The sequence below is a fragment of the Chenopodium album genome, chromosome 4, assembly GCF_948465745.1.
Source record: "Chenopodium album chromosome 4, dcCheAlbu1.1, whole genome shotgun sequence".
NCBI lineage: Eukaryota > Viridiplantae > Streptophyta > Magnoliopsida > Caryophyllales > Amaranthaceae > Chenopodium > Chenopodium album.
Genome location: NC_137837.1, coordinates 1,672,671 through 1,685,395, shown reverse-complemented (window position 1 = coordinate 1,685,395; position 12,725 = coordinate 1,672,671). Strand labels below are relative to the sequence as shown.

Below are 12,725 nucleotides of genomic sequence, written 5' to 3'. Positions count from 1 at the left end.
TCCCAACAAAACAAGTTGTAGGAGTGTGGTGAATGCTGAGGGAAGGAGGAAGAGATGGGGGAGAGGAGGTTTGTTTGCCTCCGTTACTCGACTCCCCCCCTCTCGGGTTTTGATGTCTTCCTAAAATGTCCCCGTATTTGATTAGAGAACGTCTGAAATGTCCCTGTGCTTACCTATGTATCACATTCTCATAGAGGAATCATTCCCACATCCCACCTTGTCGGAAGACTTGTGGGGGTGGAGGGGGAATATGGGTGCTTGGACTGTATTTCTGGGCTACAAAAAAATTGAACACTTGAGAACGCTACATAAGATAGTTGCACATTACGCCGTAGAACTTACAAGACATAATTTTTTACCACAAGTATACACAAGGGGAAATTATCAATTCACAGAAGACTAATACTGTCAATAAGGACAATAGCATCTATATTTCTGTCAAGTATGATACAGCAATCAGGTTAACTGGTTAAAAAGACTATTCCTCCTGCAAAAAATAAATATTCCGCACAATATATTCCCTAAGTCTCTTCAGTAATCTCTTAATCTATCATCCGTGTGTGAAACCGAAGAAAGCGACCTCCCTAAATTGTGATGAGACATCATCACATCACGATTATATTCCCTCATCAATCCTGATATTCTCATCACAGTATGGCCATCCATTTCGCCTATCAAAGATTCCAATCTAAAGCAAATCCCACAAGTAGCTCAAAAGTCATATTTTGTTCTTCCACTGCCTAGGACAAGGCATAACATGTCATCTATGTTCAAAGAAGAATGGAAGAAGTTCCAAGCTTCTAGCATTAATCGTTTCCTTGATCCTTTGAAGTGAACAACCTGTGCATCAAGTAACAAGAAAGTACTAAGAACTTGAAACCCAAAATATTTTGCACGCAAATACACACGTAAGACTAGAGTATTATCCACACCATTGTTTTCTCAAAAATAAATAAATATACCACACCATTGTTCAGCGATTTTACTATGTTAAAAGACTTAAAACCAAGCAATTTTTGTCGTTTTAATTTTCGGGTCAAAATAGGCAAATCTAGTTTTATAACAATTTGGCTTTGGTCAGGATACTTGGGCTTGGTCTGTTTTGCCTGATCTATCCTTAGAGCTTAACCCAAAAAAAAAAACCATCAGACTTTTTTTGGCTGTGAGACAAACTCACAGAAGTAGATGAGCAATGCAAGCAGGTCAAAAGCTAAAATTAGTAAATGTAACAGTATAGCATACCTTTACATCAAGAGGCATGCCATGAAATTGTCCTGCACCCTCCGGTGGAGTCCAATTGTACAGAGCACAAGGTAGAAACAGGATGGAGGCACCATTTAGTTCTTCCGAGAAAGGTACAGGTTTAGAAAATCTCCTTGAATCAAATGACGGGTGAGATTTCACAACCCAAGCTAAAGCCAACTGATCACCCAGCATTCTTGAAGCCCTCATGTACCTTGTAGTGTAAGCTTTAAGAACTTCCTCCAGGAACTCCTTAGCCCTGAGTCCAATGTTGTAAACATACGTCAGCACTTAAAAATTAAAGTTATCTGATGCAGGTTCCTTTTATAAAATGATAAAAGCAACTTAGATTATGTTAATGGTTACTCTCATTTCTTTTCCTGTTTTTTTTTTTTTGCTAGTTTTGGAGGTGTCTGTGTGTGTGGGGGAAAGGTGAGTATAACAACATGGCACCTTTGGAGGCCCTCTGCAGTTCCCCGGACAGCAACAAAGCCAGAGTTCAAAGGCTGATCTTTGTTATTCCTGAAAGTTAGGGCTAAATGAAAGCTTGGGTATGTATCAAATAATTTCCCAAGATCATCAACCACTGCAATATCTGAATCAGTGAAAATGTAATGGCTCATTTGTCCTTGAACATGGTTGTTTAGCTCCTTGAGTCTTGTAGTCAAGAAGGCCTGCATAAGTGACAATATCACCCACTTAATCAAAACAGAACAATTTTGAAAGAGTTGCTTTTAATTTCCCACCTTCTAGTACAGTATCAAATAGAAGAAACTTAGAAAACCACATTTTAGTATCAAACTAAAGATTTTTCAGCTTCTCAACATGGTAATCGGGACCCGTGACGGACCAGTTTACTAAGTCTGCTCAAATATTCAAATCAAGATCAGATAAGTTTCAAATCAAGATCAGACAAATAACCAGCTTCCTCCCCCCCCTTTCTCTCTCTCCCAACACACACACACACAACAATAACAACAAAAGAAAGCAATGTAATTATCACACCTAAGCAAGAAACTATGAGTTCTATCCAACTCCTTTGGATGGCTCCCAGCCTCCCACAGACAAAATTGTAATGTTGACTGTCGTCTTATAGAGGGCAGTAACAAAGCGCACTCTGACAGTTGTCCTCAATAAAGCTAAAATCTTTGCAGGGTACATGAAGATTCTCAATAGAAGAGTCTTCATCCTGCTTTACTTCTCATAGTGATACAATAAATTCACACAAGGGCTATGATATTATCAAGCAATGCATTGCAAACATGGATGAACAAATATATGAATGATTCAGAAAGCTCTGATCATTTTTTTTTTTTAACCAAGTAAAACACAGATACACCATGATAATATTATACCACTTGTAAATTCAGCGCTGAACCCTTACAATGTAAGACCTAATTCTTTGAAGCATCAACCTGTCTCGTGAATATTCACCTTGAATGGGATAAGTTGTAACTCTTTGTTTGTCCATGTGAAGGTCCGACTCTGGATCAGTAAGAATGATTACATTGCTCAAAGGCATTGTGACCTGCAGACATAAATATTTGATAAGAACTCTATTTGACTTACAAGTTACAACACCAACCAGGACTCAGGAGACCACTATACAAAGATGCTAAACAAAGAAGGCTGAAGATTGAAAAAAACGTACAACTACCTAATGGGAATATGCCCTTTCTGTCAATGCCTATCTGAACATTTACATACTTTCTATCCCTGGATGCACATATGTGGGCCTATAGAATTTATCCTTGAAGGAGCTCCTAAAATGCTTCAGATACCATCAAGCTACAATCCAATGTGCATTTAAATTTGCATAGGTATCAAGAAAAATCAAAGTTAAACATGAAATGAAAGAAAAAAAACCTCACAACAACCCAAAGAAGTGAATCTACCTAGAATGCTAGCACCACATCAACTCTCATCACTCTTTACACTATACATAGTTGATATAATCCATAAATCCCAAGTACCAAACCTACTTAACAGTTTGCAATAATGTAGAGAGAATGCCTCTAAATTTCTCCAATTCATCGAAAAAAAATACAATAGAATCATCTAGAAATCGTAAATGAGGGTTGCAACAACAATAGAACCAAAGGCTTAATCCCAAAAGTGATAGGCTGCATTAACCAAGATATCTCCTAGGGAAATTAAAAATAATAACATTAATAACAACAATAAATATAAAAGTTGATGGGTCCAAGGAAGAGAGGGGACAAAAACTACAAATCCATCAATTACCATATAATAACAACGAGGACAGTTAACAACCCTAACATCCTGCAAAATCCATACAAACCTTAAGCTCCACCAATATTGCAAACCAAATTTATCTGACAATACATATATACTGGCTTGATAGTCCCTAGCATAGGTCACTTAGTGGGGGAAAAAAAAAAGTGACAAATAATGTTAAGCATAATATCTCTGATTGAAGCCTAGTCATTCAAGTCCCACCATTGACAAGCCAACTACGAACGCTCATTAAATCAACGAGAATTTCTGGACCCCTATCCTTTGACAAAATAAGGTCTTTTAGCTTCCTTTTACCTACATTTAGAATAGACTCTAGAAGACACCTTAACCATAACCTCTTATACCCAAAAAAAAAAAAAAAAACAAACAAATTGCACACAAATATCAGTGATACCACTACTACGGCCTAGCAAATGCCTCCCTCCTCTCCCAATGGATTAACACCAGACTGCCTTACTATCTGGATCTAGAAGGTATAAAACGTTATACTCACAGCATTACAATCCATCAAAATGGTAGGAATGAGCTTACTCAAGAATTTTTTATGGAACATATAAAAAGAAGCAAAGTCTGTTGTTATGAACTTGTCCTAAGAAATTAATATCTGTAAATTCTTATATAGTGAGATTACAGTACGAATACAATTATACAACTATACAAGTAACTCTAAAGTTCTGCTCCAACTGCAACTTAATAGTTCATTATCCACACACCAGACCTAGATAAAATCAAATGCCAAGACATTGATATCTTAATCACAATTGTTTTTACGCATTGATATCTTAATCACTATTGTTTTTACATAGATCTAAAAGTTGCATACCTGGATGAAGTTAATAAATGAATCCAAGATGGCCATTGATCTCTCCAACTTTGTGTATGAAGTATTTCCAATTGTCACTAAATCAGAGGATCTCGCCTCAGCATTCTTTTCAGAAGAATTATAAATGGTGAATACTGTAACAAATGCAACATTCTCTCCAGAATTTGAGCTCTGGGATACAGTACGGTGAGTTTTGTTCAAGGCCTTCGTGCCTGCAAAGAAAGCAAAATACAATATGATAATGAGTTACAATGACTACGAAGCATTACGAGAAAATTAAAGGCATCTTTGTAAAGCTCCTATTTGCACCATGACTCGATTCCCACACCATCTCCATTAAATCACAAGGTCAAAAGTAAAAACACAATTCAATCAAACATCGATTCGAACGCATTTTATTTACTGTTTCCTTTAACCTTCCATAGTTCGATACTGATTCTTAGTACTAACTGGTACTAGTTTATTGGTTGAGCTAAACAAAAAATGCCTCAAAGTTCAATTTTTTAGTTCACATGGATATCAACCCTTACCCTAATCCCATCACAATATTGGGAATGATTAGGCAATGTGCAGAACACATGTAAAACATAACACCACACGAGAGAATATTATCAAAACAACCTACAATATTCTTCTTCCCACCCTCTACGTTGCATTGCGATTCAACCAATAATATAAGCTTTGCCAAGAAAACTCTGGATCACCTTGGCAATGCAAACGATTTCGCAAACCCTGACCAGCAGCTGGACCAAGGACAAGATGGTCGGACTTTGTACCGCGTTTTTTAGGTGCATCAACAGAAGTTGAGAACTTGTGCAGCTCTAAAACTATCAAACAGATACCCAACAAAAAAAATTCAAATTAGACTTATATGATAAAACCTTCAACCTAGCAAAATCAGACATTATAACAAACAAGAAAGGAAATCACCAGACAACAGATAAGGCAGGAAGATCATAACAGGGAGAAAAAACAGAAATCGACGCGCTCCGCCGCCCATTTTCATTCCTGGAACTAGCGTTCCACTCCTAAATTCATTAATCATCATCGTTACAATAAGAACTCGATCAGAATCAAAGACATTGCAAAATCTCCACTATTACTGCATAAATGTACAAATAATGAACTATAAATAATCAAATTTGAACATAAATATACAATTTAAATTCATTTTTCTGTTCCTTTCGAGATTAATTGCGTTAATTGATCAAATTTAGGTCAATCAATTACTAGCTAGAAGAATAAACCCTAAATCAATTTAAAATTATGATTATTTATAAAGAAATCTCACCGATTTGTGAATAAAATCCTCGTGAATCGCCAAATTTGATGAAAATGAACTTCAAATTCTCTGTAAATTTATGAGAAGAAAGAGGGGAGTTGAAGGTGCAAAGTGGAGTGGAAGTAACTGGAGATGAGAGTGGCAACTTTAATCCGACGAACATTTTATATGTTGCGTTTGGTGTCAAATTTTTTTGGGTTATTTTTTAAACCGTCTACAGCTTAATGGTTATACGGAGTAATTAAATTGTTGTTGTAGAGACTTATGAATCCTTTTTTTTTTTTTACAAGAGAGACTTTAAACCAACACTCGGTAAGATGTATAAATTTTTTTACCAATCCAACCTTCATCCATTAGAACCATCACGATGAGTCAATATACTCTATAATATTGATTTCAAATTAATTATTGGTTATGAAAAGTTAGGTTCATTCTTCTCGTGTAGATAGAAGTACAACTCTTTGTTTAATGAGCTCTTTAGATTATACATTAACCATATACAAGAGTTGCACTACCTCCCCTGCCCTCCGCTCCCATTCGCTACTCTTATTTACCCCGGTCAAGTATAAATACCCTAAAATACGTTGGTGTATTCATTTGTTGTATTCTGTCTATCATATTGTGTAACCTTAATAACTACTAAAGCAAAGAAAAAGAAAATTAGAGGGGTTGTTTTGAATTAGCATTGGCCGGAGTTATGACGAAAATAATATTGGAAAAATTATATTTAAATGGACATTTTAAGACGACAATAGCGATTCACTTTTACAAGCTAGGTAGGAAATCGGTTGCTTATAAATAACAACGTACATTAGTTTTGTTATAATAGTAGTAGTTGCTTGATATGCCAGCAAATAAATGCTTAGATTGCATACTCCTTGTTAGTTTTACGAAACTGCGGCATGATGGTCGGTAAACACTTTTGCAGTTTGGACTTTGGAGAAGTAGTTTTCTCACACCAGCAAGTCGGCGCCTACCCCCTTCATACAAAAAAGATAACATCTTTACTCCCAAAAGAAGAAACAAAAAAAATTCTTCAAAAAAAAAAAAAAACGTAAAAATAAAAATAAGAATATTACAAGCTTAATTTTCTGCTCGTTAGCAACAACAAAAAAAAAAAAAAAAAAAAAAAAAAAAAATACCCTTGAGTGCACCGCACCAACTTTCATAATGCGCATGTAAAACGTCTTGAAAAATCAACTAATTAGACTGTTATCACGATATAATTCATAATCAGACTTCACCTACCAAAACGATGTAGAAAGGTGGCAAATATGGGTAGCTCAATAGAAACTTTGATAGTAGACAGAATAATTTCTCTGAATGAAGGAATCTTAAAATTCCAACTTATGTACAACGGCATGAAGTAGACCACATATAGCAACCTTACTCCCTATTAACTCCCTAATCACTATTTTTTTTTGTTCACTATTACAACTACCGACAAATCCGAAACAAAAACGAAAAAAAAAAGTAATAAATCAGACCACCTAAAAAGCCTTAGCTATGCAGCACATTACATAGCTTGTACACAGGATCACAACCCATTTTTACTTGAAGTATCCATGTGAAGCAGGCAAAAAAATTATCTTTGGGAATTACTCTGGATCTCTGATTAGCGAGTAAATTTCCCGGTCAAAGAAAAACAAAAGGAATAGCTACACTGTAAATCAATCTTTTCCTTGGGTTCATTTGACCTCATTTGCAATCAACGAACCGTCTCTCATCAACTTCAAGCTCAAGCTGTTAAACCGTTCTCGAGAATATTGTCTAGACGCTTTTCTCCAATCTGTACCGGCCTTCATCATTGCAGAGAATTCATCATAACTTATGCGTCCGTCCTACAAAATAAACATAACAAGAATCAGAGTTGAGACAGCTGTTACAAACTTAAGCGGTCAGCAGGTGCTTCTCTAAGGATTGAAGATAGTGTCAATGTCACGTTGAGAATTGCCCATCATGTAGGGAAAACAATGTCATAAAATATCTCAACTCAGATGAGAAAAAAGATAGCTAGAAACTACTATACTTCTTAGTGTTGCAGTTCAAAAGGACTGAACTGACACTGAGGAATCCCCCTCAAACAGATATTGCAAGTAAATATACCTAGATGTTTTTCAGAAAACAGATTAGACTTTTCTCTTTTCACCTTACAAAACAAGTCTCTAAAAGTTTTGAAAAGGGCCAATAAGCTCATATAAGAAAAGAGGTTCAGTTAAGGACTACCCATGTTGAATTTACGACTACTATAAAATCAGATTAGTAATGAGAACAGCCAATAAGTTCAGAACAGGGTGGAAAGAATCAAGCCTGAAACTCATAAATTCAATTACTCATCCAGCAAATATAGCCTTAGACCCAGTTCAGTTTGATGGAACCCCCGGGCAAAGGCGCCCTCTCGAGGCTGGAGTACGTTTAAGTAATGAATTTAACCTTATCAGTGTCGACATCATGCATGATCGCATTTATGACTTCCTCGGTGTTGTTGGCAATAGCATCACTATCGTCATTCAATGCATCCCTCAACTCATCAACCTCTATGAATCCAGTCTTGTTTTTGTCAAAGAATGAGAATGCCCTGTGGAGGTGCTCGTCATTGGCCATTTTCCTAATGTGAACAGAAACAGCAACAAACTCCCCATAATTCAACGCTCCATTTCCATCAACATCAGCCTGCATAAACCATAAATAAAATTGTGTGGCTGTTAATGCCAGAAAGAAATTTCTTCAACAGAAAATAATTTGTAGAGCAGTAGACATAAAAGCTTTATATACATAATTCGATAAAAGCATGCATAATCACAATGGGAATGGAAGCACAGCTTTCTCTCGAGCATACTAAATGTAAATACAATTATCTCATAATCCTGAAACCAATGTATCCTTTGGTGAAGTGTTTATCAAAATGCAAAAGGTATCACTAAGAGCTTCTTTAACCTTCTATAACCAAAAGTTACTTCCCAAGAACTTCCTTCTTTGCTGCTTCTTAAATTGTTACAATCCACAGCAATTATCTATCCACAAATCACAACTTTGCAAAGAAGAATATTCTACATTCAAACAATATTGCAGGTCTACCTAGTAACTCTGAGCGATGAACTATGGCAGATTGGCAGGTTTGCAGCCACGAAAAGTTTTAGAGAAAAAGGCAGAATGCTTAGTAATGGAGTTTCGTTGATTGGACAACTTTAAAAAGGCCAGACAGAATACTCTCGAGTGAGTCTTTGCAAGAGGCAATAGCTTCCAATTTCGAGAATTTACAGCTTCATAGGTCCTGATTTAAAAACTCACACAATAGCAGAGAGAGCCAACAATTACTCGCAGCAAAGCATCGGTTATTCAACTCTATTCAGAATCCTTCAAGATAAACTCCAGGCCAAGATAAGCAACCAGAATGCACAACAAGTCATATTATGGTTTAGCGAATGGCCTACACCCACTAAGGAAGATTGTTTAACATATAACTGGTCTATAAATCCAAAGGCGCAATTAGACTTCAAGATTAAATTAGGGACATGAAGCTGATAAACTCTTACCGCATCCATCAATATTTGAAGGTCTGCATCAGGGATATGATGTCCTAGCTTCTGCAGCCCAACTCTTAACTGCTCCAAGTTGATTTTGCCTGTCTTTCCAGTATCCATAGCATCAAATGCTTCCTTAATGCCAGCCACTTCTTCCGTCGACAAATGCTCAGCAATCACCTGCAAACAGGCAAATTTAAATTAGTCTAGTTTACAGGTGTGCAACAGAAGGTAACAAAAGCATATGCAGTCATGGCTGCGCCATTTTTTAAGACAGATGCAAACAAGTATACATAAGAAAGCTGTTTAGCCTGTCTTCCTAACCTTTAGAGCCTTTTTCTTGAGCTTGTTCATCACAGAAAACTGTTTCAGCCTGGCTTTCACAGTTTCACCAAGGGAGACATTTGGAGCTTTCTTGATATTTTGCAACCAAGGATGTTCTGCATTTCTCATAAGAGATTTCCAGGAGTAAATTAGAAATAATTACATCATGAATTCATAATTAGAAAAGGACATAGTCAATTGAAGCAAAAGATGAGCTACCAAGTACTCCTTGGGCTGTAAGTCGCTTCTCTGGGTCAGGATCAAGCATTTTTTTCACTAGATCTTTTGCATTATCTGACACTTTTGGCCATGGATCCCTTTTAAAGTCGACAGCTGAGCGAATAATGGCTTGTGCAACACCTTGTTCAGTTTCTGTGTAAAATGCACAGTACTAGTCAGCAAATTAAAATGGGACACACATTGTGGAATTGCACACCAAATTCATGAAAATAGATACTATGCAGTATACATCCCCTAAAATTGTACCTTTTGCAAACAATCAAACTAAAAGCTTGGCTAAATCATCTTAATTTGCACATTTAAACACAATCTTCTCTAATTTTAAGGGTAACAAACTCAATTTAAAACAAAATGTATCATTGTATCCAATTCTGAAGCATGTGAGTTAGATAGAACATACCTGCCCAGAAAGGAGGAACACCACACAGCAAGATATATAAAATAACTCCAGCACTCCAAACATCAATCTCTGGGCCATAGTGACGTTTTAGAACCTCAGGAGCCATGTAGTAAGGACTGCCCACAATCTCAGTAAACTTCTCACCTGCAATGAAAATTTTCAAAAATTCAAACTAAAATTTTTGCAGTACCTAGAGAACCAATGTCACAGATGCCTTCAATATAATAACATAAAAGAGACAATATAAAAACAAAGAAAGCAATGCTAGCTCAGTAGCAATACCTGGCTTAAAAGTTACTGATAATCCAAAATCGATGGCCTTTAAGGCAGAGTTTTCCTTCTTGTTGGCAAATAGAAAGTTCTCTGGCTTCAGGTCCCTATGCATCACTCCATGGCTATGACACATCTGCCACAATCACCAAAAAAAATCATATAAATGAATGAAACACAATGATTCAATGACATGGTCAAGAATATGCATCTTAGCATCACTTCTAGCTGAGCTGGGACAAAACAATCACAACCGGAATCATGAATTGCAATAGAAACAAATCAAGGCATAAGCACAAAGTTTACATCCCCCCTCATTAAAAGACGGTAAAATCACAACTAAAGAAGTGCAGCGCTAGCTAAGTTACCCTGACTCTTCATTTCACCTCGAGTATCCATGTCAAAAACATAACACTGACAAGATCAGCAATATGAATACTTCTAAGTTTTAATCTAACCTATATACCCAATTAAACAAACAAATTGTTCAGTATATAATTTCAAATTCTCTAAATTCAAAATCCCCAAAACCACAAAGTTTACAATCCCTCTCACCAAATGAAAGATTGCACCCACTTGTTACATTACTCAAGTACCCGTGCCAAATACTGAACACATGAAAAAAGGTATGGCACTTCATTCCAAATTAAAATCAATAATTCCTTTCACACTTACAAAGAGGGGACAAATAAACTCAAAATCAACACCACCACACTAACAACATCATCAAATAGATTGCAAACAAATTGCATACAAATAAAAAAAAAAAAATCAAAAAAATTTAAAAAAAAAAAAAAATCATAATTCCATGATTAGAAATTATACCTGAACAACTTCAACAATAGTTTTGGTAACAAGAGCAGCAGCCCTCTCAGTATAATGACCACGAGCAACAATCCTATCAAAAAGCTCACCACCTTCACACAACTCCATTACAATATGAACAGCATTATCATCTTCATATGTATCCTTTAAAGTAACAATATTAGGGTGTTTTGGTAACTGTTTCATAATCTCAACTTCTCTCCTAACATCATCAACATCAACAGCAGTTCTAAGCTTCTTCTTAAGAATTGATTTGCAAGCATATTTATCACCACTATTTAAATCAGTCGCTAAATAAGTTATCCCAAATTCACCTCTTCCAAGCTCTCTTCCTAGTTCATACTGCGCGTGTATTTCACGCCCTGTAGGATCTTTCAAAACATATAATTTTGTGTTTGCTTCAGATCTTTGATTTACTGAATAATCAGCTGCAAATGGGTTTGGTTTGTTTTTCTTGCTAGTTTTACCCCCATTTGGGGAACCACAACAATTACCCATCAATCAAAGACCTAATTTTTTGAAGATTTGAGGTATACCCAGTTCAGATTATAGAAAATAATCAACTGGGTAAGGTTCAAATTTCAGATTCAAGTACTTTTTGAGGGAAAATTCCTGAGATTTGGGATAAAATAGGGAAAAACAAAAAATAAAAATAAAAATAAAATAAAGTAGGTTGCTTAGTTGAGGAGATAGAAAGAAGAAGACTAAATAAATGGTTAATGTTTAACCAACAAAACCAGTAAAAAAAGAAAAAGATTTGTTGAAATATTTGAGATAAAAGTAAAAACAAAAACTATATAAAAACCCAGAAAAATTAATTGAAAAAGATGGGAAATTGAAGGTGTGAATCCGCCATAGAAGAGAGTCAAAGCTCTTTTCAGAGACTTTTCTCTCTTCTTCTTCTTAATTTCTTTCCAATTTTCTCTCTCTTCTACTCTAAAAACCCACTTATTTTTCTCTCAGTTTAGATCCAATTTTGGGATATTACAAAATTTTGGGATATTACAAATTAAAGATGATAAATAATTTTCATTCCTATATTCATCACACAGGTCCCATGGGGTTGGTTGTTGTTGCACTCTTTTTCCAATTCTTTTTTTTTTTTTTACAAAATAAATATTTTCCTTACTTTTGTAATTTTTTAATATTATTTATCTTTTCAACGAATTGACTAGGACAGTGGATTATTTGGACCAAATAATAGTATAATACTGCAATTTTAAAGAGAATCATATTGTATATCCATTTGGATCACAAGTTAATACGGTGTATCGTATGAATTAAAAATAATTTGTTACTATAATTAATTATTAATCAATAATGGTTTCACACTTGATTTTTAAGAATCCTTGATTATCCTGATCTTTGCCTCTATGATTTACTCATCTTATTTTAATACACCCATCTTATTGTTGTGTGTGCTTGTGGTCAATTGAGAACTAAGGACTAAGGAGGTCTAATTTTGGTTAATTACTTGCTTAGGTCTTTATACCAGTAAAATAGTAATGTATATTAATTGTAGTTTTGAAAATTCGG

General features: G+C 35.5%; 2 protein-coding genes across 3 annotated transcripts; both read right to left on the bottom strand.

The window, feature by feature from the left end:
- Positions 1-313: 313 nt before the first annotated feature.
- LOC145628452 (uncharacterized) lies at positions 314-5,733 on the bottom strand. 2 transcript variants are annotated; one of them, XM_081680749.1, is made up of 8 exons: positions 5,616-5,733; positions 5,255-5,352; positions 5,029-5,151; positions 4,325-4,536; positions 2,627-2,770; positions 1,696-1,916; positions 1,243-1,501; positions 314-840 (listed from the first exon to the last, which is right to left on the bottom strand). In XM_081680749.1, the coding sequence occupies exons 2-8, from the start codon at positions 5,328-5,330 to the stop codon at positions 712-714; spliced, it is 1,164 nt and encodes a 387-aa protein (XP_081536875.1). In that variant the 5' UTR covers positions 5,331-5,352; positions 5,616-5,733; the 3' UTR covers positions 314-711. The 2 variants fall into 2 exon arrangements, with proteins under 2 accessions (XP_081536875.1, XP_081536874.1); XM_081680748.1 differs by having other exon boundaries at positions 5,255-5,426; positions 5,616-5,729.
- Positions 5,734-6,885: 1,152 nt separating this feature from the next.
- On the bottom strand, positions 6,886-12,225 carry LOC145628451 (calcium-dependent protein kinase 8-like). The gene is made up of 8 exons (XM_081680747.1): positions 11,190-12,225; positions 10,377-10,500; positions 10,095-10,238; positions 9,674-9,826; positions 9,455-9,570; positions 9,143-9,310; positions 8,040-8,279; positions 6,886-7,447 (listed from the first exon to the last, which is right to left on the bottom strand). Exons 1-8 carry the CDS (start codon positions 11,685-11,687, stop codon positions 7,295-7,297), a joined length of 1,596 nt encoding a protein of 531 aa, XP_081536873.1. The 5' UTR covers positions 11,688-12,225; the 3' UTR covers positions 6,886-7,294.
- Between the last annotated feature and the right edge of the window lie 500 nt (positions 12,226-12,725).

Bases quoted from the DNA above. Each gene is read 5' to 3' on its own strand.
- LOC145628452 (XM_081680748.1), bottom strand. From the start codon at position 5,372: ATGATGATTAATGAATTTAGGAGTGGAACGCTAGTTCCAGGAATGAAA. The intron at 1,917-2,626 runs GTAAGGGTTCAG...TCACTTATGCAG, and splicing joins AAAGAATTAGGTCTTACATT to GCCTTCTTGACTACAAGACT. The intron at 1,502-1,695 runs GTGCCATGTTGT...CATTGGACTCAG, and splicing joins ACTGCAGAGGGCCTCCAAAG to GGCTAAGGAGTTCCTGGAGG.
- LOC145628451 (XM_081680747.1), bottom strand. From the start codon at position 11,687: ATGGGTAATTGTTGTGGTTCCCCAAATGGGGGTAAAACTAGCAAGAAA. The intron at 10,501-11,189 runs GTATAATTTCTA...TGATTGTGGCAG, and splicing joins CTATTGTTGAAGTTGTTCAG to ATGTGTCATAGCCATGGAGT. The intron at 10,239-10,376 runs GTATTGCTACTG...TTTTCATTGCAG, and splicing joins ATCAGTAACTTTTAAGCCAG to GTGAGAAGTTTACTGAGATT.